The sequence below is a fragment of the Mchenga conophoros genome, linkage group LG11 (genome assembly GCF_057382185.1).
Source record: "Mchenga conophoros isolate Kocher_MC1m ecotype Shallow Benthic linkage group LG11, M_conophoros_male_GT1.1, whole genome shotgun sequence".
Taxonomy (NCBI): domain Eukaryota; kingdom Metazoa; phylum Chordata; class Actinopteri; order Cichliformes; family Cichlidae; genus Mchenga; species Mchenga conophoros.
The window spans coordinates 17,315,683-17,340,261 of NC_140536.1; the positions used below are offsets into that span (position 1 = coordinate 17,315,683).

General features: G+C 41.1%; 3 protein-coding genes across 6 annotated transcripts in view; 1 reads left to right on the plus strand and 2 right to left on the minus strand.

The window, feature by feature from the left end:
- Positions 1-1,997: 1,997 nt before the first annotated feature.
- On the minus strand, positions 1,998-5,981 carry dscc1 (DNA replication and sister chromatid cohesion 1). The gene is made up of 9 exons (XM_085291190.1): positions 5,509-5,981; positions 4,050-4,218; positions 3,835-3,969; positions 3,664-3,754; positions 3,439-3,577; positions 3,208-3,260; positions 2,956-3,110; positions 2,520-2,668; positions 1,998-2,399 (listed from the first exon to the last, which is right to left on the minus strand). Exons 1-9 carry the CDS (start codon positions 5,676-5,678, stop codon positions 2,288-2,290), a joined length of 1,173 nt encoding a protein of 390 aa, XP_085147316.1. The 5' UTR covers positions 5,679-5,981; the 3' UTR covers positions 1,998-2,287.
- A 54-nt stretch (positions 5,982-6,035) lies between these two features.
- On the plus strand, positions 6,036-21,909 carry mrpl13 (mitochondrial ribosomal protein L13). Its single transcript, XM_085291191.1, has 7 exons — positions 6,036-6,182; positions 7,338-7,461; positions 9,504-9,597; positions 11,812-11,872; positions 15,413-15,499; positions 17,646-17,767; positions 21,326-21,909. Exons 1-7 carry the CDS (start codon positions 6,156-6,158, stop codon positions 21,348-21,350), a joined length of 540 nt encoding a protein of 179 aa, XP_085147317.1. The 5' UTR covers positions 6,036-6,155; the 3' UTR covers positions 21,351-21,909.
- Positions 21,910-21,981: 72 nt separating this feature from the next.
- col14a1a (collagen, type XIV, alpha 1a) overlaps positions 21,982-24,579 on the minus strand; it is a 161,131-nt gene continuing 158,533 nt past the window's right edge. For 3 of the 4 annotated variants that reach the window (XM_085291185.1, XM_085291187.1, XM_085291186.1), the window contains one exon: positions 23,360-24,460. In XM_085291185.1, coding sequence (XP_085147311.1) covers positions 24,432-24,460 — 29 coding nt within the window. In that variant the 3' untranslated portion in view covers positions 23,360-24,431. Of the gene's footprint in view, positions 23,318-23,359; positions 24,461-24,579 lie in introns of those variants that run through there. The other variant, XM_085291188.1, reaches the window with a different exon arrangement.

Sequence of the window (24,579 nt, forward strand, 5' to 3'; positions counted from 1 at the left end):
ACAAGGTGTTACCACAGCAGATAGCTCCACTGATATTTATGCCGGATGCCCTTCCTGGCACAATCCCAAAGGGTTTTCTGTCTCCTCCCAGGATCAGATCCGGTCAAAAGTATCCAAGATCAAACTGATCGTTCATTTGTTAAGCAAATCTGTAAACCATGACACTGTGCTTAACGTGTCTTTTTTTGTCCAAACATGAAACATATTCATTTCCTTTCTGGAGTAATCCGATAGTCTGAATCAACCAGAAGACATCAGGCAGGCTAGCAAATCAAAACAATCAATTTCAAATGTAATCTGTTTACTTTGGAGAACCAGACTTATTAAAGCATGCTTGGTTTATGTACAGTTGTGGTCAGACGTTTACATCCACTCATCATGGGGATGAATGTCATGGTAATTTGAGGCTTTTCATCATTTCTTTGAGCTGTTCTTTTTCTATGGTGGAATGACTGTAGTGCATACATCTTTAATGACTTTAAAAAAACAGGTTGAAACTATTTTGGGTTTTCTCTAACCCACTCAGGGTCAAAAGTACAGATACAGGCTCACATTTATTTCTACACTGACTTAAATCTTTTAATAAGTGGTGCTACGACTTGTCTTTTTGCTTTTTAGCCTTTATGACAGGAGAAAGACATGCAGCAAATGGCCAGATTTCAACCAGCTCTCTGTACTAGCCGTAGCAGCATATGGGTTCCCTGATTAATCCAGTGAGCTAAACCAGCACCCTACAACAACCTTTGACTTGACATGGCCAAAGCCTATTAACTTCTCATTAGTGCTCATGCTTGACCACAACTTGTGGTTTGCCTTTGCCAATATAAAAGGGATTTGATCAACAGCACTCACTGGATTGGCCAATACTGGGAAAGTCCAAGGAACTCAGGGAATCTCTAAGAAGAATTATAGATTTTCACAAGTTGGGAAAGTCTCTTGGAGCCATTTCTAAACAACTACAGATTTCAAGATCAGCATTTCAAAGAACTGTATTTAAGATTTGTCACCAAGATCTCAAAGAAGACCCAAACTGTCGCCCTCAAATGGCTGGAGGTTGGTTAGGATGTTCAGGATCAACCCAGGAACCACCAAAGCTCAACCCTGGCACGAACTGAAAACTACTGAAACACCAGCGTGACGGTCCACAGTGAAGTAAGTTTTACTGGACTGAGAGGGTGCCGACAAAGAAAAAAGCCCCTGCTCCAAAACAAATGTCTTTGAGCGAGACTGAAAGTTGCAGCTGCCCACATGGACAAGCCAAAAGTGTTCTTGAGAAAGATTTTGTGGTCGATACAAAGAGCCGTGTGGCCACAACAAGCGGTACCTTTGGAGGAGTAAAGGTGAGGCTTTCAAAGCTAAGAACATACCACCTGTCAAGCATGTTGGTGGTAGCATCATACTCTGGGCTGTTTTCCTACCGGTACATTTCACAAAGTGCATGAAATTATGGAGGACTACTCTTCAACTTCACCTCAGATTGACAGCTAGATGGTTAAAACCTGGATAGTTAGGTTTTCCAACAGGATAATGATCCCAAACACAAAACAAAACTGGTTGTGGAAAGGATAAGGAGGCTAACATTAAGCTTTTGGAATGACCTTCCCAAAGCCTCAACCCGAGTCTGTGCTGGGAAACCAACTGATTTAAATGAACTCTACCAATTCTGCCAAGAATGTGGGTCAAAGATCAAGAAGCCAGAAGTGTATTGATGAATTCTCAAAAGTGACTGGTTGCCAAGGGATTTATAACAAAATATTAGTGGGGGTATGTATATATATTTTATTCTATATGTATACGTCTGACCCTGTGTGGATTAAAGAAAACCTAAAATAAATTCAAACTTGTGCAAGCATTCTTGTTTTTGAAAGTCATTAATGATGTTTTCTGTACAGTCACTCCACTCTGGAAAAGAAACACGTCAAAGAAATCATTAAAACCCAGAAATCATTACCATGACATTCATCCCCAAGATGAGTGGACATAAACTTTTGACAGCTGTATATTACTCCGCATATGGCACCACCTTGTGGACAATTCCAACATTGCATTAACCTGCCGACAATAAAAAAGGTCTAAGTTTGTCAACAGAAAACAAAAACTTGTTTTTCTGATAACTTTATTATTCAATGATTTTACACATGAGACAAAAAGGAGCAGCTGAAAACGTGCTAACAGGCATTTTTAGCAAACAGATTTTCACAGAGCATCAAAAAAGTGACAGGGTGAAATGAACAGATTCACATGGATACATCTTCAAACAGTAAAAATAACTTTACAGTAGGAGTGTTCACGTAGCCACGGGCCTTCTGGAGTTGAAAACCTTGATCCCATTTTGCATTGAAGACCGAGCGTATTTGGTCAGGAGGGCTCCGGTGGTCTGTTTCTCTCCACACAGATCTCTGGATGAGGAAATGGAGCGTTACACATTGTAATAAGCAAAAAATGGGACTCTGTTTACTCACAAGCTCTTTGTGTTTCTTTAATTAAAGCCCTTAATAATTTGTATGGATAACACTAACTGTATGTATGGTGTTATATCCTCCTCTGTCCATTTCTCTCGGAGTGTAAAAAGGTGGTTAAAGCGTTCCACCGTGTCCTCTGGGAGGTCCTCCACACGCAGCAGGCAGATGGTCTCTGGGCGGGAGGTGCGGTCCAACAGGGCAATGCCCTGGAAGATATACAATGCAGACAACACCAGTCAGGAAACTAAGCTAAACTCTGGAAAGTAGCTTCTCAAACACAACGGGATACACACTGGCTTAAGAGAGAAACAGAGAAAAACTCAGTAAACTAAAGATATGTCTGGGGAATCCTATGGATAAGTGAATGCCAAGCCTGTGAGGATTTCCTTAATTAAAAACAATGAAAATGCCCAAATACACAGCTTATATTCTAACTCCCAACACTTTTCTCACTCTGAATACATCATAAAGGACAAAAGGTGTACAGGTTCACCTTTAGCTGGTCCAGTCTTGTACTCATGCCCTCTGGGACGCTCTGCTGCCAGACCTCCTGAAACTCCTTCAGGTTGAACTTGACAGCATTGTGCAGCAGCATCAGTGCGATACCCCAACAGACTTTGTCCTCATTTAGTGCATAAAACACTTCACCTGTATAGATAAAGGACACAAAACACATTTCATTACCAAGCAGCTGAGAATTGTGTGCAATCCTTCTAGTTTTGTGGTGCGAAGGTCAAATTTTCACCATTTTCAGTATAGCGTTTCCCATAGCAGTTCAAACAGTGCTCGATCATCTCTCTGTGAACAGAAAAGGAAACATCACTATGTAGCCATAAAATACAAGCTCAGAAAGTCACTATAGCCTCTTAAACTGTGTCACTTGGGTATGTTAAAAACAATCACTGCAACTTTACTCCATCTGCATCTTTATGTTACTATTTGTTGATCTCTGGAGGTGAAGATAAGGATCACAGACCTGGGCTCGAGTGGGGCCAGCTCATCTAAACTGGTCTGAAGGGGAACCCTGCTGAAGGCCCAAGACTCAGAGTCCACCAGCTGAGTCACATGACCAAGCAGCTTCATCTCATAGTCAAAGTCCAGAACGCGCCAGTATCCTGGAAGGAAAAAGGATGCTCTTGTTGAAGAGCTGGTAGCTATCTGTTTTGTCATGATGTTAAATAAAAATGACATCACTGTTTACCATCTATCTGACAGGCATGGATGGTCTCTAAGTGTGTCCTTATCTCCTCTTCACTGGCCTGAATCCTCTCCAGCAGATCCTGCATTGTGTACTGGGAACAGGGCAAACTGGTTACTAACAGCTACAGCAACATCAGCATCGACATGAAAAGATCTAACGGGGTGTATTCACCCTGTTCTCTGTATTCTCCTGCTGCCCTCCTAACGCAGGTCCTTCGTAAGGATTTTCCATTAAAAGCCTCTTTAGCTTCTTCAGTCTTGGTCGCTGTTTCCTCAGTTCCCAGTAGCTGTTACAAAACCCCCATATCTGCAACAGGAATCTATTTTTATGCACCGACTATAAGTTTGTGCTTGTCAGTCAAAGAAAGACACCCGTGTAGGTCCTACCTGAGCGTGCACAACATGAGAGCTGTCCTCAGTGTCGGTCAGCTGGTCTGGTGTTCTGCATCCAGGAAGAAACAGCAGCAGGTTGGATGTGTCAGCTATTTTTAGACTGTAGGTCTTGTCGTCGCTACAAACCACTGCATGTTCGTCTTTATCGCCCCGAATCACTAGACTGGCAAAGAGGGAAAAAAGTTAGTTATTAGTTATCACCAGGTAAACTTAACTTTCAAGTTTGCCTAGCTGGACCCATTTGCCTTTAATCTTCATGGACTAGATTAAACAAGTTGCTGGAAACATTTCTTTGTCCATGTTGGCATCATACAGTTGCTGCAGATTCGTCAGCTGCACATCCATAATAACAACCCCCCTGTTTTACCACATCCCAAAGGTGCTCTACTGGGTGGAGATGTGGTGACTGTGGATACAAGGAACCAGTTTGAGATGATTTGAGTTTTTGTATGTTATCCTGTTGGAAGCAGCCATCACGAGATGTGTACACTGATCACAAAAGGATCGATAGCCACAATATTCAGGTAGGCTGTGGCATTTAAACGATGGTCCTTTAGCACTAACGTGCGTCAAGAAAATATCTCTCCCTGTCTTACAAAACCACCACAAGTCTGAACTGTTTTCATGACAAATACTGACCCTACCATCTGAATGTGACAGCAGAAATTGAGAGTATTCAGACCAGGCAATGTTTTTCAACTCTGTTGTCCAATTTTGACCGGTCTGTGCAAAGTGTAGCCTCAGTTTCCTGTTCTTAGCTGACAGGGGTGACACCTGGTGTGGTGTTCTGCTGCTGTACTCCATCTGCTTCGGTGTTTGACCTGTTGTGCATTCAGAGATGCTTTTTCAGACCGTGGCTGTAACAAGTGGATATTTGAGTTACTGTTGCCTTCCTGCTAGCTTTAAGTGGTCATTCTCCTTTGTTCCCTGACATTAACAAGGGATTTCTCCCAGAAAAACAGCCACTCGTTGGATATTATCTCTCTTCAGGCCACTCTATTTAAATCTCAGTAGATCAGCGGTTTCTGAAATACTCAGACCAACCTGTCTGGCACCAACAACCAATGTTGAAAGTCACTTAAACCACCCTTCTTCCCCATTCTAAAACTCAATTTGAACTTCAGGAGGTTATCTTAACCATGTCTACATCCCTAAATGCACTGAGCTACTGCTATGAATAGCTATTTGCGTTATATGTGCAGTTGAACAGGTATACCTAAAAAAGTGGTCAATTAGTTTATATTTACATATAGCTTCATGCACGTCCACCCTGCACTTCAGCTCTGATTTTCTGAAGCAGAAAATTGTAGTTCCTACACTTTCACTAATCAATCATTAAAACCTAAATCCACAATAACTTTGAAAGGTTGTTGACTTGTTCCCCAAACTAGCAGAGGAACATTTTCTTTGCTGTCAGTCTCTTCACGGGAATTTTCACTACAATCAGCTTTACCTTTGGCCAGCCTCGATGTGTTTGCAGAGTGTGTCGTCGAGCTCCATCAGGCAGTAGTCCGCAGATGAAACGTTTGGCCCAAAGGACAGACAGTGGATAGTTTTCTGTAAGTCCTCCTCTTTGAGTTTGGCGATCTGCAGAGTGGCCCGCACCTCCTCTAAAGTCCTCATTGTCAGTCAGACGGCAGGTTATATCAACAATAAATGGCCAACAATAACCAAAAGTTTTACAGAGGGAAACAAACCAAAGCAAACACTCCTTTTCTAATAACAAACAAGTCAAAGCAATTTGATCACTCTGCCAAAGAAGGGCCGTCAAATTTCCCCGCTCTCTCTTTCGCGAGAAGGAAGTGAGGTAACCACGTTAAGATGTCACGTAAAAATACCACCGGGTAGAAACTAAATACTACAGAATTATAATTGAAGCTAATTTTTAGCTAAATATCGAGCTATACTGTCAGTTAAAATATGTATAATCGTGAATATACAGTAGTGCCGGACACTACATGAGCTCACGATAAATATAGATTAATTTGGAACCTAGGAACCCTTAAAAATATCTTATTTCAACCGAATATAATTTCGTAGCGGACCGAAGCTCACGTTGGGGTCAACTATTTAGAGGATGCGCTAGTAGTTTAATCTAAAATGTCCAGTTTCTCCAGATCTGCACAGGTAATCTGAGACGCTGTGGGCTGCATTAGTTCCACCTTATGTTTGTATTTTTTGTTATTTAATGGTTGCGGTTGCTGGTAGCTAGCGTCGCTGAACGGCACTGACACTGTTACATGAGAGAAATTTTAACAGCTAGCTGTGAACGAGTGCACTGCCTCCAGTAGTTAAGAGGCTTTCTAAAAGAAATCGAAGGTCTTATTGTCCATTTACTATAACTCTAACCTTCAGTTAGTGAAATGTACCACTTAAAACGTCTAGTCTTTGACTTAACGTCGTTTCTCATATGGTTTTATCCTAGAGAGTTGCTATACTGCTATTTTGATGCTAGCTGTTTGAAACAGTTCTTCTACAGACTCTTAAGTTTTGTCTTAATATGAGATTTAATCCTCGCCACCATTTCTATCTTACTTCTTACTTGGCTCTGTAGTAAGAAGTAAGAAATACTTAAAATAATTTAAACACATGATCTAGTGTTTAAAAAAATGATGATCATTTGCCACCTGTATTTACCAGAAAATGCATTTCACCTGTTCTAAATGATTTATTGATCTATATTTTATCTCATGAAAGATGTCTTGTCATTTTGAACCAGAAAGAGTATTTCTGTAACCAGGTAGAAGCTGCTCAGTGACAAATGTTACAAATGTCTTGTTGTGACACCAGTTCTATAAATATATTTTAACTGGGAGAAAGGATTGGGTTGATTATAACGTAGACATTAAAAAATATATACAAACACTGGCAATAACTTTTTACCCTGAGGTTTACAAGATGGTAGCGAGACTTTGTTATGATGTATGGTTTTGAGTTTTGATGCTGAAAGTTTTGCTTGGAGTGACCAGGATAGCTAAGATTAGAAATGAGGGACCGGTCAGGTTAAGTGTTTTGGAGAAAAAGATCAGAAGAAACCAGTTTTCTCTCTTAGCAGCTGACTAATTGCTGAAAGGTTAGGATATTAAAATTGTCTACAAGGAAGAGTAAACATTTTGCCAACTATAGTTTGAAGGGACAGTTTGGCATGTCCATTATTTTAAGCTGCCCATCTTTACAATTTTGGAGCTTGGAAAATTAACAGGCCTTCTTTGGTTTCTGATGCTGAGATGTCTCAGCTTGTTAGCATATGTAATTTAAGTTTTTCTCCTTGACTTCGTTCAGCAATGGGCGACCTTTGCCCGTTCCTGGTTCCTGATTGATGCCAGGATGCAGCCGCCTGGGAAGATTGCAACTATGTGTTCTATTAGATTACAGGGGAAACACAAACCTATCTACCATGCTCTGAGTGAGTAGGAACTCCATCTCACACTCACCAGACAGTCATGAACAAATTCTCACTGTAACTCACTTTAACTGTTTCATTGTGTATATATGAGGTATTGTTTTTAAACCACAACAAACCCTTAGTTTAAGCATGTTGTGGTACAGCACTGCAGAGGTAAAAGCTGAAGCAGCACTTGAAGTAAAAAGGAGAACTTTATTTCTTACTGGCCTTCATCCCACCCATTGTTCTTCAGTGGTGTTAATTGCAGTTAGAGCTGGGCGATATGAGATTTTTCATATCACGATATGTTTTTTTCATTTCAGGCGATAACGATATCTATCACGATATAAGCCAAATAACTATATTTGTAAGATTTAAATGTGCCGTTGCTCACAAGTAAAATGTGAAATAATCAGCAGCTTGTTTTTATTTAAATATTTATTTCCCATAATAAGTTCAACAGGGTAGATGTACTTAAGGAACATGAGACTTTTTCAGATAAATAAAGGCAAATATTGCAAACTACACAAAAGGCAGCCGCTAAAGCGTTTAAGTTTCAAAATAGAACAAACGAAACAGACTAAATTGTCAATTCCACTTAGAAACAAAATATTAATTCTAAAAATAAATCTTAGTTTGTTTTACAGAAGAACAGACAAAACTGACTAACTTTTGTCAATATCAAATAAACTGAGAACTAAAAGGAAATTCTCAATCTCTCCTTGTTGTATAGCTTATCTTTTCAAACAGTTTTAACAGTTACTTTAGTCTGACAAAAGCCGAATGACGAATTAGCGCTTCCAGTCAGAGACTGAGGCTACGTCCACACGTACACGGGTATTTTTGAAAACGGAGATTTTCCGTTTTCGTTTTAAAAATAATCCCGTCCACACATAAAGGCAGAAATGAAGGAAAACGCTGCTATGAACATGCCAAAGCAGCAGGTGGCGCTAGATTCCTAACCGTGCAGAAATGTTGGCCAATCAGAAGTCTAGAAGCCTCGGTGGGAAAAAGTAAACAAAGCTGGGGCATAGAAGCAGAACCGAGTCGTATGTGTGGAGGGACAGTAACTGTGTGTATATGTAAGCATTTAAACACTGCAGAGAGTAGAATTAACAGAAACAGTATTGTAGAAATTCATTTCACCGAAACAATAACGTGGCGCACAGTGTGACGCATGCACCAGTTTATTGTATTTCCAGACTTGCTTTCGGCACAATTTACAGTGCACGCTACTCTGTTTTTGTCAGACTTGAAATAGCCGAAATACCTTCACACTACGGAACTTCTATGGCTCTTCCGTTCGACAATCTCTCCGGCATTGGAACCATCATCGGTTTTCTCTTCGGTCACGCTCGGTTGATTTTTCTAGTCGGCACACTCATTTCCTCCATTACCCGCTGGCTGCTTCCCAAACAAACACACGTGCGGCTTGGCACTTGTGCTGTACGTAACAAGTCACGCGACGTGACGCTGCGGCTGTGATTGGTTCGGCTCTGCGCTACTTAATTTGGATTGGCTGACCTTGAGCGGCGAGGTCTATCGCGATAGCTTAATTTCTCTATCGAGTAAAAGTTATATCGCGATACATATCGTTATCGTTCTATCGCCCAGCTCTAATTGCAGTCATTGTACAAATGTACCCTTTATAAGGTTGGGGAAACCTGCAGTCAGCTGAGACTGAAGAAGTCACCTGGATGAGTGATGAAACATTTCTACCACTGAAAACACTACATCCAGTTAAACAGAATCAATTTTTGGGATTTCCTCGTCTGGATTATGACATTATGACAGAAACATCTACTTTTATATAGAACTGCCACATGGTGGCAGCAGAGGACAAGCTTTAAAAATGTTTTTCCCTTCCTTCTCAGTTATACTTTGGAATAACAATATGTTTTAGTAAAGCTAAGCCTTAGTCTCACAAGGTAGCTTCTGCTCTTAGTAGTGGCGTCATTGGTAGAGCAGCTATATGTGCTAGTCTTCCTCTCTTTAAAACAGAATAATGTGGCTTTTTAATCATGCATTGAGCCTGAAAACAAACCTTTTGAACATCTTCACAGGTGACTGTGGTGACCATGTGGTGGTGATAAACAGCAAACACATAGCTTTCTCTGGGAACAAATGGGAACAGAAAGTCTACTCATCACACACGGGGTAAGTGTATAGTGCCATCTGTCATGATTTTAATTTCATGTTTCCAGTTCAAAGCAGGACAAAGCGAGGCCTACATAAAGCTTTGTTTAGTCTGCTGCCAACAGTGATGTAAATGAGGTTTTTTGGGTCACTGAACAGTAGAGCTGGGCGATATAAGATTTTTTCATATCACGATATGTTTTTTTCATTTCAGGCGATAACGATATCTATCACGATATAAGCCAAATAACTATATTTGTAAGATTTAAATGTGCCGTTGCTCACAAGTAAAATGTGAAATAATCAGCAGCTTGTTTTTATTTAAATATTTATTTCCCATAATAAGTTCAACAGGGCAGATGTACTTAAGGAACATGAGACCTTTTCAGATAAATAAAGGCAAATATTGCAAACTATACAAAAGGCAGCCGCTAAAGCGTTTAAGTTTCAAAATAGAACAAACGAAACAGACTAAATTGTCAATTCCACTTAGAAACAAAATATTAATTCTAAAAATAAATCTTAGTTTGTTTTACAGAAGAACAGACAAAACTGACTAACTTTTGTCAATATCAAATAAACTGAGAACTAAAAGGAAATTCTCAATCTCTCCTTGTTGTATAGCTTATCTTTTCAAACAGTTTTAACAGTTACTTTAGTCTGACAAAAGCCGAATGACGAATTAGCGCTTCCAGTCAGAGACTGAGGCTACGTCCACACGTACACGGGTATTTTTGAAAACGGAGATTTTCCGTTTTCGTTTTAAAAAATAATCCCGTCCACACATAAAGGCAGAAATGAAGGAAAACGCTGCTATGAACATGCCAAAGCAGCAGGTGGCGCTAGATTCCTAACCGTGCCGAAATGTTGGCCAATCAGAAGTCTAGAAGCCTCGGTGGGAAAAGTAAACAAAGCTGGGGCATAGAAGCAGAACCGAGTCGTATGTGTGGAGGGACAGTAACTGTGTGTATATGTAAGCATTTAAACACTGCAGAGAGTAGAATTAACAGTAACAGTATTGTAGAAATTCATTTCACCGAAACAATAACGTGGCGCACAGTGTGACGTCAAAAAATGCGCACACCTTTGACGCTGCGTTTTCTCAGTTTTTCTAGTCCACACGTAAATGCAAAAACGGAGTTTTCAAAAATCTTCGTTTTCAGTGACCAAAAACGCCGTTTACGTGTGGACGAAAGGTGCAAACGCATAGAAAAATCTGCGTTTTCAAAAATACCCGGGTACGTGTGGACGTAGCGCATGCACCAGTTTATTGTATTTCCAGACTTGCTTTCGGCACAATTTACAGTGCACACTACTCTGTTTTTTGTCAGACTTGAAATAGTCGAAATACCTTCACACTACGGAACTTCTATGGCTCTTCCGTTCGACAATCTCTCCGGCATTGGAACCATCATCTGTTTTCTCTTCGGTCACGCTCGGTTGATTTTTCTAGTCGGCACACTCATTTTCTCCATTACCCGGGCGGTACGGTGGCTGGCTGCTTCCCAAACAAATACACATGTGCGGCGTGGCACTTGTGCTGTACGTAACAAGTCACGCGACGTGACGCTGTGGCTGTGATTGGTTCGGCTCTGCGCTACGTAATTTGGATTGGCTGGGTTTTTTTTTTAAGAGGACAAGAGCGGCGAGGTCTATCGCAATAGTTTAATTTTTCTATCGAGAAAAAGTTATATCGCGATACATATCGTTATCGTTCTATCGCCCAGCTCTACTGAACAGCAGAAATACTCGTTTATGTCTGATTTGACGTCTTTGCTGTGTAAGCTCAGTCTGAAAAGTTAAATCAGAATTTTCAAGTTTCTTCCTGCAACATTTTTCTGGCAGTTGTATGAACAGAAATCCTCAGATTTAGAATATACTGCGTTTCATTGTTTCACGTCACAGTCCCTCCTCTTCTGACTCAAAGTCTGCATCCACACACGCCTCCTAATGAGAGCAGCAGCCACTGCTTCACAAAACGTTATAATTAAAAATTACCTCTGGATTTTCAGTGAGCCTGCTGGCTTTCACATGAACATATAAATACTACAGTAAATGTTGCCTTCAGCATGTGTATTTCTGTAAAATGGATAGCATGATGTTGGGCTAATTTGAAAAAATAATCCGAACTGGTAACTAAAAAAGCATCATCAGAGCAATAAATGCCAATTTCAGTTCATGAAATAAAATTGGACTGGCAGAGATTTGTCGTAATTTATTCATTTTCTTTTAAAGGTACCCTGGTGGATTCAAACAAGTCACAGCTGCTCAGCTCCATCATAAGGACCCAAAAGCTGTAAGTGCTGCTGGCTTCTGTTCTCCTCTTTGTGTTGTTTAGAGTGAATTTTAAACCTTAGCTCACACCAAGAATTTGATTATATTGTAGGTATGATTAATTAAACCACACAGAGATAAGTGTGCCACATGCTCTGCAGTGGAGGTGCTTCCTGGTTTGACACTCATCCCTTTCCTCGTATGTGCTGCTCATGCATATTAATATAAAGTGCTGAGGAGTGGGATTAAGCAGCAGTGGATTTGTGCTGGTTGATGGAGGTATTTTGATATTTTCTGAAACTCAGACCAAGAATGTCAGTTTAAGGATAATTCTTGGGATTTTGGTTGTGATGCATATTTATGATTTCAAGGTAATGAACTCTTCTCCTGTGTAGAAAGAAGAGTAGAGCCCAGTGTGGCAGCTTTTTTACATAATATTTTACATGAATCCATGATTATTCCAGGCAAACTTACTGTGACCTGCATACTGTATTTAACAAATGATGCAAACTCCTGTGTTACTTAGCAGCGACTCAAAAAACAGGAACAACAACAGAACAGGAGCTGAAGGATAACTCTAGTGAGGGTCATTGATTCTTTTTATTGAATCAGTCCTGACACAAGCATGTACTCTGGTGTCACGTCATTATAATCAAAATGGGCACTGTAGTTGGTTGGTAGTGATGTGCGGATCGATCCTGAAATATCGATTCCTCCGATACCAATCATTTATGTTCTAGAATCGATTCTCACATTAAAATATCGATATTTTAGTAATTTAGAGTAAATTTGTAGTTTATCATTAACAGGAACACAGTGGAAAGAAACTATAACATTCAGATTGCCTACATTCAAAGGAACTACTTCCTCTTCCGCCTTTCATAGTCATGTGCGAAATACGGCTGTATAAATGTCTCGCAGCCCCTTGGCGCGCACTCACAACAATGGCTGAGCGTAATTGTGCGGATGTATTTTACCTCCACAAACAGCTGAGCCGTGGTTTGCAATAAATGTGGCAAAAAAAGTGAGGTGTTGTGGCCATACTTGCCAACCTTGAGACCTCAGAATTAGGGAGACATTCAAAAGGGCTGTTTGGGCGGATAAATATATTTTACAGGGTTTATTTATCGGATAAAATACGTTAAATGTCACCGTTATTATTGGCCGGCCCGGAAACAGCGGGGGTGTCCAAATTCAGAGGCTGCTTCCACCTGAGGACCGGCCTTCGCGGTCTAAAGAAAGCCGGGTAGTACGTCACGAGCTCCCTCGGTGGAGTGAAACTCTGCCGTCTGCTCCTTGCTGTCTAAAATATAACCGGACACTGACGTAAACTCTTCTGTTTAATCAGTTTTCTGTTTGACGTTTATTCAGCTGTGTGAAAACCCCGGAGGAACCCTCCCGAGGGAATAATAAAGTTTAATTTAATTTAATCTAATCTAATAACTTTAATCTCAGCCAAACCGATTTACTCACGAACAAATAAAACACTGAAAAAGCCAAACAAGAACATTTTTAAGTTATCAAAGTGACTTGTACATCATGTTTAACCCGAGTGGTGAAAGACCGCGGGGGTTTGAAGACGATGTGTCGGTCGGCTCAGATATTTGAAGTTTACACAGCTACATTCTCACCTGAAAATATGTTAAAAGTTTTTTTGCGACCCAGAAAGAGAAATAAGAGTGATATTAAAACTAAGTCGCTGCCGTCATTGTTGGAAACTGGAATTGGCTGGGCCGCGCTATGAATTCTGCGATATGGTTTTTCAACTTTGTTGTCCGGGTGGAAAATCTGGAGAAAGGTGGGATTCTCCCGGAAAAATCGGGAGGGTTGGCATGTATGGTTGTGGCAACATCACTAACCTTGTCAAACACCTCAGAGTAAATCATATCACAAAATATGACGAGCGTATGTTGAGGCGAACTGAAGAGGAGGAGAGGGACAGGTGCTGCTAGGGTGAGAGTCTCTCACGGAGTCCTTTAGTCCTCCAGGCAGGCAAGGTGTTCAAATAGCACACAACTTTAGTTTTTTTATTTCTATATGATGAACTCTGCATTATTAAGTGATAAGAAGAAGGTATTCCGATGTCCTGTAATCATTATGACGCTATAATTTGAGATACAATAAATAAAATCCGTTTTGTACAAAGTATCGGTATCGGATCAGTATCGTCGATACCACCCTGAATATTACTTGGTATCGGATCGGAAAGGAAATCAGTGGTATCACACATCACTATTGGTTGGTGCTGCAGGCTCCGGCTCCTCCAGTGTGCAAGATACTGAACCCCAAGTTACCCCCAATGCATCCGCTGGAGAGTCCATGTGTGACAGATAAAAGCTCTAAAGTATAAAAAGTGTGTGTGTGTGTGTGTGTGTGTGTGTGTGTGTGTGTGTGTGTGTGTGTGTGTGTGAGGCTCGTAGGAGAAAGGGCTACGAGTGCACAAATAAAATGTAAACGGGCTGATTCTTTTCTCATTTACACACTGAAAATAAAAGATACATTCAGCTGCTCCCTTATTCATCTGGGACACTTACTAGAAAACCAGATGTGTATTATTCTGCACCGCTACACAGTCCCTGAACATCTCAATACTTCTGGTTAGAGGTGATTAGAAAATAACAGCATCCAGCTGTTTTAGGAAGTTTTTTTTAACCCTTGAAAAAAATGTTTTTGAAAAGAAATGATGAGAAAATGATGAATGAACTCGAGGCACACAGAGACAGGGTGAAGATATAAATGAATAAATATGAATATAAGGGAAAGAAAATCTCCACAGATCCTCATTCAAACGTTACAAAAATGACAGAGACATCAGTGGGCGAAAAGAAGTGCACATAATCGTAACTCAAGTACTTGCCTCACTATAGTCAGTCCCATATTTACAGCATTTTCTGTTTCATTAAATATTAAATCCATTAAGTATTGGAGAATATCTATCATGATTTTTTTCCCCCAGACATCTATCAAACATTTTTTTTAATTTTAAATGTATAAAAGTGAGTTTTGCATGTTAAGGCCTCGCCTGAAGCTGTGTGAAGGATAAGCATGCCTCTGCAGTGGTGCACTCAGTAAGAGTGTTTTGTTTTTTGTTTTTTTGCAGAAGTTGTGGGTTTGTAGACTTTTTTCCCATATGCAGCTAGTGTGCTAAAAGTACACCGTAAAATTGCTCCTGACATGCGGGAATGACTCGATGTAGGTGCATGACCTGCACTGGTCTCCAGTCTGAAGTGCACTAAACCAGAAGAGACATGCACTAAGCTGCTGGTTTCAGGCCAGTCAGCGACCACAGACGTGCATCCTGAAGGTGATTTAGTTGATGTGACATTTGAAGGGTTGGCGTGCGAAGAGGAAGAAATAGATTTGGACACATAAATGATTTGTCAGCACTGCGTCTGTCCAACATCTCTCTCAATCCAGTAACTTCATCCAAGTTGTGTAACCTGCTTCGCATTGAGGAACAATTTAGAAGAAAATATAAGAAAAACAGAAAATTTGTTGCTATAAACACAGACTTTTGAAAATATTTTTATGTCAATATTTTCATTGTCCTTCTCCTCTCCAGATCGTAAGGTTAGCAGTTTACGGCATGCTGCCTCGGAACCTGCACCGGCGCACCATGATGCAGCGATTACACATCTTTCCTGAAGACGTAAGCCCTGTTTCACATCATCTCACTAATGAAAGACAGTCAGGGTACATTAAGAGAATGAGTGCATGGCTGTGAGGTTAAGGTTTTTTACTAAATCTGGTTGTTGTTGTCCTCTTGTCAGAAGCGCTAGTCTCTCTCCCTTTTGTCTAAAGCTTTACTTATCAGCAGTTCTGGTCGGCAAGGTGGTGCAGTGGTTAGCACTGTTGGCTCACAGCAAGAAGGTTCTAAGTTCGGCTCCATCATCTGGCTGGGGTCTTTCTGTGTGGCGTTTGCATGTTCTCCCCGTGTCTACATGAGTTCTCTCCGGGTACTCCAGCTTCCTCCCATAGTCCAAACACATGCAGTTAGTGGGGTTAGGCTAATTAGTGATTCTAAATTGCCCTTAGATGTGGATGTGAGTGTGAATGGTTGTCTGTCTCAATTTGTTAGCCCTGTGACAGACTAGCAACCTGTTCAGGGTGTACCCCGTCTCTTTTCCTATGACAAGGATAAGCGGTAGAGGATGGATGGATTGTCAGCAGCTCTATATTTACGATGCGTCACCAAGAATATTGAGGAACCAGAGTTGTCTCGTGACTCTGCACTTCATCTCATGAATCTTTAAGGCCATTGTTTCACTTTCTGCTGATGCCCTAAGAAGAACAAATCACAGAAAAGGGCGAGGACTCATGAAGATGAGCTCTTTTTAGACATTTAGACATGACATCACCGACTTCATCACTGTGTTAAAGTCATTCAGACTTATTGTAGTTTGACTTTAATAAGCATCAACTCTGGGGAAGTGTTTAGGCTTTTGTAACTGCAGTTTTGTGTGCCACTTGGTGCTAAACTGCCTCCACTCATAGGGGAGCTTGTTTGGCTTTATTTAGACTAGTTTGCTTTAATTTTATTATTTTATTTTATTATTCAATTTAACCACCTCAAGGTGCTTTATATCATAAGAGAGACAATACAATAAGAGAGAAAATATCCCAACAATGTCCTACAAGCATGCACTTGGTGACAGTGGGAAGGAAAAACTCCCTTCTAACAAGAAGAAACCTCTGGCAGAGCCAGGCTCAGGGAGGGGGCCGCGACTACATTAGTGTAAATTCTTGCGCCATGTTAAAGGTGATATGTCCATTTATTTGGGTCTGATGTGGTAACTTTACTGTTGCAGCTGTTACTTAAAAGTAACTAGGGTACTTAAATGCCGTCAGATTAACCCAAAGTGTGTACCTGAAAGCATATGTAACTGGCCATTTGTTCAAGAGACCCTTAGGTGGTAGTGTACACCAAAACAGTATAAAATGAGGAAATATTAAAGTTTACAGGGCGGCCAGTAAACACACCTCCAATGAATGCTAATACTGGGATTATGTAAATAGGGACGCGTAAATAAACGAGTGACTGTCGATGTCAGTGAAGTATTGTTTTCTGCCTACTGTGGAAAATGACATCTTATTGGCTGCCAAAAGTCATTAAATGCAGCTGAGGCTGAATGTAAATAATGCGTCCAATCGGTTATCAGAGTTGACAAACTGTCCCGTCTCAGTCGTTGATTTAAAGCGGAGCAGATGCGTCGTATCATCGCCGCAGTGAATTATGCCTCGCGTGCATTTTTGGCACTTGAGAGCATATTGATTGGTTTCAAATTACACTGGCTAGAGCCAGCGTCACACATCACAGCCTCTGGAATGAATTTAACATAAAAAGTGCTTGATGGGCTGTTAACTGACACACAGCGGATTGTAATTACTATCATGGTGGGAGTGCCATCATCAGGTATTTTGATTTGTAATACTGTGAATAAATGTGTCCATATACAGAGGAACGACTGATTACCTGACTTTGGTCCTAACAGCAGAATCTAAGTAGTACTTAGAGATGACGTTTCTAAGCCTGAGGCATTTCACAACAGTTTAGGCAGTGTTTCTATTGAACATTTGGTGTTTTTTGATTATTTATTTTTCTTTTCCTCCGTGTTATTCCCAGCTTAAAACCTCCTCCAGGCCTTTGAATAAGGCACCATTTGTAACACACAGTCTCCTTATTTGTGTCAGTTGCTATAAATTCTTTCCTCTCTCCCATTTCCTCCCTTTTCTCTTTGAATTTTTGTGTCTTGGATCAAATGCCTTTAATGTTTCCTTCATCCACCTCTCTCCAGGAGCTGCCATATGACATTCAAGCCAACCTGACAGAGGAGCTGCCTCAGCCCAGAGAAATACCGAAGAAGCTCAGCGAGTACACTCGGGAGGAAATCGATGCCTTCCCCAGGCTGTGGACACCGTATGTAGAAGCGTAACTCTCAATTAATATCCAAAAAGAAGCCCAAACTCCCATCAGTGTTGATTTTGACAGCAAATTCTGATTTAGTTTTAGTCATAATTTAGGGATTTAAATGCTTTTAGTCAACTAAATAACATAAGATTACATCAGAGTAAATCTAAAGTTAATTCAGACGATTAAAAGAAAGCGTTTGTCGTATTTTTACCGGTGAGAGTTTCTCAGTGTCTTATTTTCCTTTTCTACTCTGATCTTTCTGCCAAGTGTTGAAATTTTCTCTCGTTTTCATGAGAAACAGGGAGGATGGGCGCTGGTTTTACCAGATCAAATGTGCCCGTCTAACCTTACCGCACAAGATTACTTCTGATTGGATCACCTCCAAACTCGTCCCGCCGTTCTACACAACTTTAATTAGTTCTTATCATGCCATCTCTCCAAAATATTTTCATCTCGTTTTTATTCGGGATTAAAGTATCAGTACATTCATCACATTTCATCGTAGTGTTGTCACATTTTCGTTAAGGGGGGGGGCGAGAAAGGTTGTTGATGAAAATTATTGGCCAATGAAATTATCACAGTCTCCCATTTTGCTGCATTTATACTGAAGAAATTGAAACATTCATGGTGACGCGTCACACTCAGTCTTGTGTTGATGAGGATGGTCCAGAAGGGGGTGATGTTGAACTGTGTACCATCTCACAGTCCCTCTCTCTATGCCAGCCTACTCTGTTTTATCTTAAAAAAAAAATAGCAGTGCAAAGCTTTAAATTAAGCATTTAAAATGAGAAACAGACGACTTATGAACTTGTGTGTGTGCTGGCACAATCTTCAGATATTTAAAAGACGGGAAGGTTTTGACCCAGGTTTGCCTTCTTCTGCTTTGACGCAGTCCTGTAATGTTTTCATGGTCTTACTAAGCAACACGCACACAAATGGATCTAATTCAAATGTATGACAGCTCCTTTTTTTGTGGCCATTGTGACATGACAGTTTCTCCTCAAGCAGGAAAAAAAAGTGCAACATTTTTCATCGTAACTACAAACACATGTAGCTGCCGTGCGAATGATTGTCAGCCAACTTAGAGCTGTCATTATGTGACGCGATGCACAAAGAACTGAAGTGCTGAACCACTAAGGAGCTGGCTCCTGTGTGCACTACTACATGAAAATAGGAGTAGTTGTCCCCAAGCTGACTTTTTTTTCTTTTTTAAGTTGATGCAAGTTGGCTTCATTGTGAGCTCGATCGAAAAGCTGTAAAAAAGTAGGACACTGTACATCGTAACGAGGAGCCAAACCTCAAAAACAGAGCAGGACGGTTCTCTCAGATGCACACTGGGAAAATCAGCTGTATTCCCTCACTTCCTGAGCGCTTGGATACACAAGTTTTCTCTGAAGGATGTGTGAGAGAGCATCTGTTACTCGGCCTAATCATATTCATAGCTTTTCTGAGTCAAGTATTTTCTGGTTGGAGATTAGACTGGCATTGTGACCCGCGGTTTGCCGGCATGATAATATCGTGCCGTTCTCCCCGGCCTCAGCCGCAGTAAACATCGTTCTGACAGGTTAACGAAGAGCGTTCTTGCTTCACCTGCTCAGCAGTAGCCTTTGCATCCGTTCATCCATCAATCCATCCGTTCACCCGCGGCCCAGCTGCTTCTGAGTCAGGGTCACTGCTCTTCACCCACCGGACATGCTCAGCACCCAGGACCTCTGATGGTCTTTCTTGTACCCAGTCTGAGGTGCTTAATTCGAAAGCTTGGATTTTGTTTCTCCAGGTTGTTGTAAACATTTTAGACAGCAGCTAAATCAGGATTTAACAAATGTATTGTTGTTATTGGCAAATCCAAACCCTGCTTTCCTGCCATCGTACTTTCTCTATGTAAAAACCCCCATAAACACATGAATCTATTTCTGCAGCTAGGTTTCCTTTGTGGTTTTCAGATGCTGGATGCCTCTGTGATGTCCCACTTCAATAAATGTTAATGGGATTTTGTTAACAGGATTCGGTGCATGTTAACAATTACACTGAGCAAAATGGCAAAATTCGTCATGTTCTTCCTCCTTTTTATGTGGTGTGATCTTTTGGAGCAAAACTGACATTGTTTTGTTGGAAATAATGCTGATGTTTTTTGTTTGCGGTGCTGCACACACCACAAGCAAAACACCATTGATCTCCTCTGTGTCGACACAGAAATCTCAGACTCTCAGAATCAAAACCAAATCTGCTTCACAACAGTCAAATGAACAATTTAGCTCGTATGATCCTAACGTTTTGCACATTTGAACTAAACTAATATCAGTTTTTAGAATCAGTGTTTTCACCCCTCTGTATACATATTTTCCTACTTGAGTAGGAAAATATTAGTAAAGGTTTTGCATGCAGGTTAAAGATGATCGTTTGAATTGAGTGTGTTGGAGCAGGGAACCCCTGAAAAACCTAAAATGAGCATTCGAGTGATCAGAGTTTAGAAGCACTGCTAGTGTTATGTGGTCTAACTGTAACTTTTCTGAGGCAGCAAACCAAAAATGCTAGTAAATAAATGAAACCACCAAGTAGATGTATTCAAACAATATAGTTATTTAGGGGTACATGAGAATAGTGTCAGCATTTGAAGGGACTGGCTCATGCAGATTTGGTTCCTAAAAGGATAGCTCCACCCCCAGGTCGAAGGTCAGGCCCTCTTCTGCTCCTCGTCCTATTGAACAGTGATGACGCAGGACGTGTTGTTAAGGTACAGTGGTGCCACACAGGGCCAATAGTTTTATTTGTGTTCTCTGACATTAGTTTTCACTCTGTGTATATGCCTTGTGCAGATATGTACAGCATGTCGGTGCTGCGTTCACCACTGCTGTCAGAGTGTGTGCCTGTGCGAGGTGATAAATGAGCTACTTCTTATTGTTTACTGCTTCAATCTCCTCAGCCAATCAGTCTGTGTGCTGAGGCTGGTCGCTGTGTGGCCATCAAGGTCAAACTAATCCTGGTTTATTTAAGAGATAGGCCTCAGTCTAGTTAATATTCGCTCACACGCTGGCTCAGTCATTTTACTGATCGTGTGAGTGTGTCAGGGGAGATGGGGTTAAGGTCATCCAGGGCGATTCAATCGTTCCCCTTTATTAAACACACTGTTAATATTCTCTCAGAAAAACCTTGGAGCCCAGGCGAGAAATTATTATTGAATGTAAGCTCCCTGTCCACCCCTGTACAACACACATGCACACAGTCAACACACAAACAAGTGCTCAGACACAGAAAACCGACAGCATACGGGTGTAGCTGATAGCAGAGCTATTACATTTGATAACAACATTTTTTCTACTTTGTATCAAAACCAATACAGCACGCTCTGATAATATCTGTCTGCTGCAAACTCTGCTTGAAATTAAAGCGGAAAAACCGAAAACAACGACACAGTCTCTGAAGTCATTTTGAAAAAAGGGGCGGGGGGAAAAAAGAGATAAGATCTGCCCACTCTCTCATCTGTCCCATTCTATCCATGTTTTTCCTTGTAATCGGTCCTTTCCCCACCCTTCATACTAATGCGTTGTTGTATTTTTTCCACAGACCTGAAGACTACAAGATGAAATGAAGGCTGCCCAATGAGACCGAGAAATGGAGGGGGAAAAAAAGGTCTTATATCAACACAACACTGAAAGCAGCACCATCCTCTGCTATTGATTTGTGTAAATTTAGCCCGCAGGTTATGCCTGCAGAACTGGCATCAAAGCTCGACAACACTTAACATAACATAGATGCCAAGAACATCAACATTATCCTACCAGGGGAACCTCTCTGTCGCTCCTGTCGGCTCCAGCGCGACCGCGGTGGGCCTGAATTATCCAATGACAGCTTGAGATTTGACCATGTGGCTCAGCTGTGAGAAAAATCAGATTCTGTGGGTGATTCTGATTACACACCATGAAATGATCCGATCTGGTCCATTAAAAGTGACATCTGTTAGAGCTGATCCTGCCTTTAAAGGCTCGTGGATGCACAGTGAAACCAGTTAATGTGTAACTATATGAGAATCCCAAAATGTTAACTTGATCACACAGCTGCTTTTTTGTTTTTGGTTATTAAGTTTCCATCGATAAATCTGTTCCCCTTTTAAGTGAATTGTAAAAAGGCTAATAAAGAGTTTAACGAACCTCTTCTTGTCGAATGTTGTTTTTACAAAAGTGTTGTAAACTCTGGGTTTTTGACCCTTTTGCGCTGTTAAACAAATGACCAAAGCCAATTCTTGTAGTCTCATTACAGATTTATTGGTTATAAAAGCAAACAAAATAGAAAATAAATAAGTCCATATTGTACCAAAGGGTGCGGTAGCGAGACACATTCCTTATTAAAGCTATTCACGGTTGACATTTAAAATCCAGACCGGGACCAGCTCGTAGCAACACGTCTGCTGCTTGTTTTTCTGACTGCAGTGCAAGAGGGGTTCTTATTGATTTCACAGAGAGGCGAGAGGATTTTCTTCTTCTTTTTTTTTTTTTTTGTAATAATAACTGACTTCAGGTCTTATTCCAGAAAGAGGTCAGAGTTCAGCCAGTGAGCAAACAGCTTCCACAGTGAGCAGGCCCAAATTTGCATAAGAAATAAAAGGGAACATAATGAACATAACAATGTTCTTTAAATTCACAAAAGCCCCCCGAAATAAAATAAAATCCAGAACAGTAACAAGCGCCAATGTTCAAATTAAAAAGAAATTATCTTTTTTTAAGTGTGCTTCTAAGTGTTCAGGGAAAGGAGTTTGATTGGTCTGGGTTTCATGTCCACTAAGAACACCACTTTTCAACAGTTGGTACAAAAACAAAGACAACCAGAGGAAACATGATTCATCATTATAAAAAAGCAGCCTGCGCAAATGTTACCAGCTGAACTAAAACAACCCAGTTAGTTACAACCAAAACAAGAGGCGCGGGTTCCACTTCCATGCAGCTCCACACAAAAGTTGCTAAATCGGCTGTGAGATGGGAAGGAACAAGTCTTACCTTGACATTATCAAATGGGCGTTGCTAAACATAGATCAGGCACTTTTCGGACCTCCCTTTTACAGAGATATGGTACAAGAGTCCACAAAGCTATTTACAATGTTTCACCTGATGGGGGTGGGGCTGGGGGATCCCACCGGGGACACGGGAGGGAAGGGACGGAAGTTCTCGCCACAGTTTCAGGTGTTTTATATGCATGTCTCAGCTCCTTGCGTTTTGTGGGAACATCTTTATCTTGAGGACTTTAATTCGTCTTTCATCTAAAGTCCTCCATCCTCGCTCTCCTCCATTACGTCGACATCCCGCAAAAACCTCCCGGCGATGCCCGGTGACCTCAGCTCCACGTCTTCGGAGTAGGTGGGGCTGAAGTGGTAACCGTAGTTGATGTGTGCCAGCTGAGAAGGCTGTTGAGGGTAGTACTGAGGGGGATAACCACGATAATAGGGGTCCTGCTCCTCCTCCTCCTCACCCCCTCCTCGGTTGTTGTAGGCCTCTGCAGCAGGGTGGTGTGGCTGATTGTAGGGAGGACTGTAGGGCTGGTAGGCGCCATGAGGCAAAGCTTGAACTGGGGTGGTGGGAATATTTAGGATCAGTGAAGAGTGTTTCTGCATCAGCACAGCAAACACAAAGCCAGTACTACAGAAGAGCGTGGAGCGAGGTTAAGGCCAACACAAGAGTACGGTATAAAAGAAGCACAGTGGGAAAGTGAGGCATGCACAGATTCAGAAATAGCTTCACAGCAGGTTAAAATCATTTCAACCAGTCAACAATTCTTACTTCTTTGATGGTGAAATGACTTCTCTGCAGAAGCAGATTCAGGACCCAGGACAGAGTCCAAAAGATTGGGTTAATAAGGAAGTAGTTTAATGGAACTGAAGACGGCTCTAATCTCTGCCCCAGTATCGCCCAGATGTGATTAGTTTTCCAGGAATGAAAATGATCACATTATATCAGGCGTAAAAACTGAGATTTTCTGTCCATCTTGCAGAAACTGAGATGCACTAATAGCTGGGATGTTCAGTAATGAAAGCAGCCAGTCAACATCAAAGCAATCCATCACTATTTAGCTGATTTGTCTGGCTTTTGAAAGATGAGATTAGCTTTTATGAGATCTGAGTTTAAAGCAGGGTGAAGCAAAGGCTGCGGCAGCAAAGCTTTGCATACACGAGTATCTGTCGACAGGTGGTCCTGTTGACGACGAGCGGGGGCTGTTTTTTGTGGAAAAGTGAGTCAAATTGCTCGTATTTTTCCTTCGACACGGGAAAATAACTAGTTTAATGAAGCAGTTCTTATCAAAATACTTTACTCACGGGTGCATGAAGTCTGAAAATCTGGTGTGGTTGTGTACAAACCTGCACCGAACGACGGCGTAACGATTTCTAAAATGAGAAAACCAGCTTGCTTTTAAACTGATGTGCCTTTAAAAAAACCCTAAAGAAAAAAAAATCTTAGAAATAGCTAAAAAAACAAAACAAAAGGTCTCCAGAGAAGAAAAATGTGATAATCGCTGCTGCAGGGACTGCAGTTTCAAAAGTGTCAGGACTTATCCATCCCAGGAAATATGGCAGCCTTTAGGGAATAACAGGAGTTTCTTCAGTATTTAGTCTTTTCTTTTTAAAAGAGGACGCAGGAGGAGGTGAGCACAGGTGGAGGAGAGGAGCATGGTTCAAGAATGCTCCTCAGTAGTCATTCCTATAATCCTGTTGAACTTCAGAACGAGAGATGCAGGGAGGAGAGAGAAGGAAAAAAAGAACCAGAGAGAAGATGTTACTTCATATCAGAAAGAAAACCCAGTGAACCAAAAGAGTTAAACCTCATAAACGACAC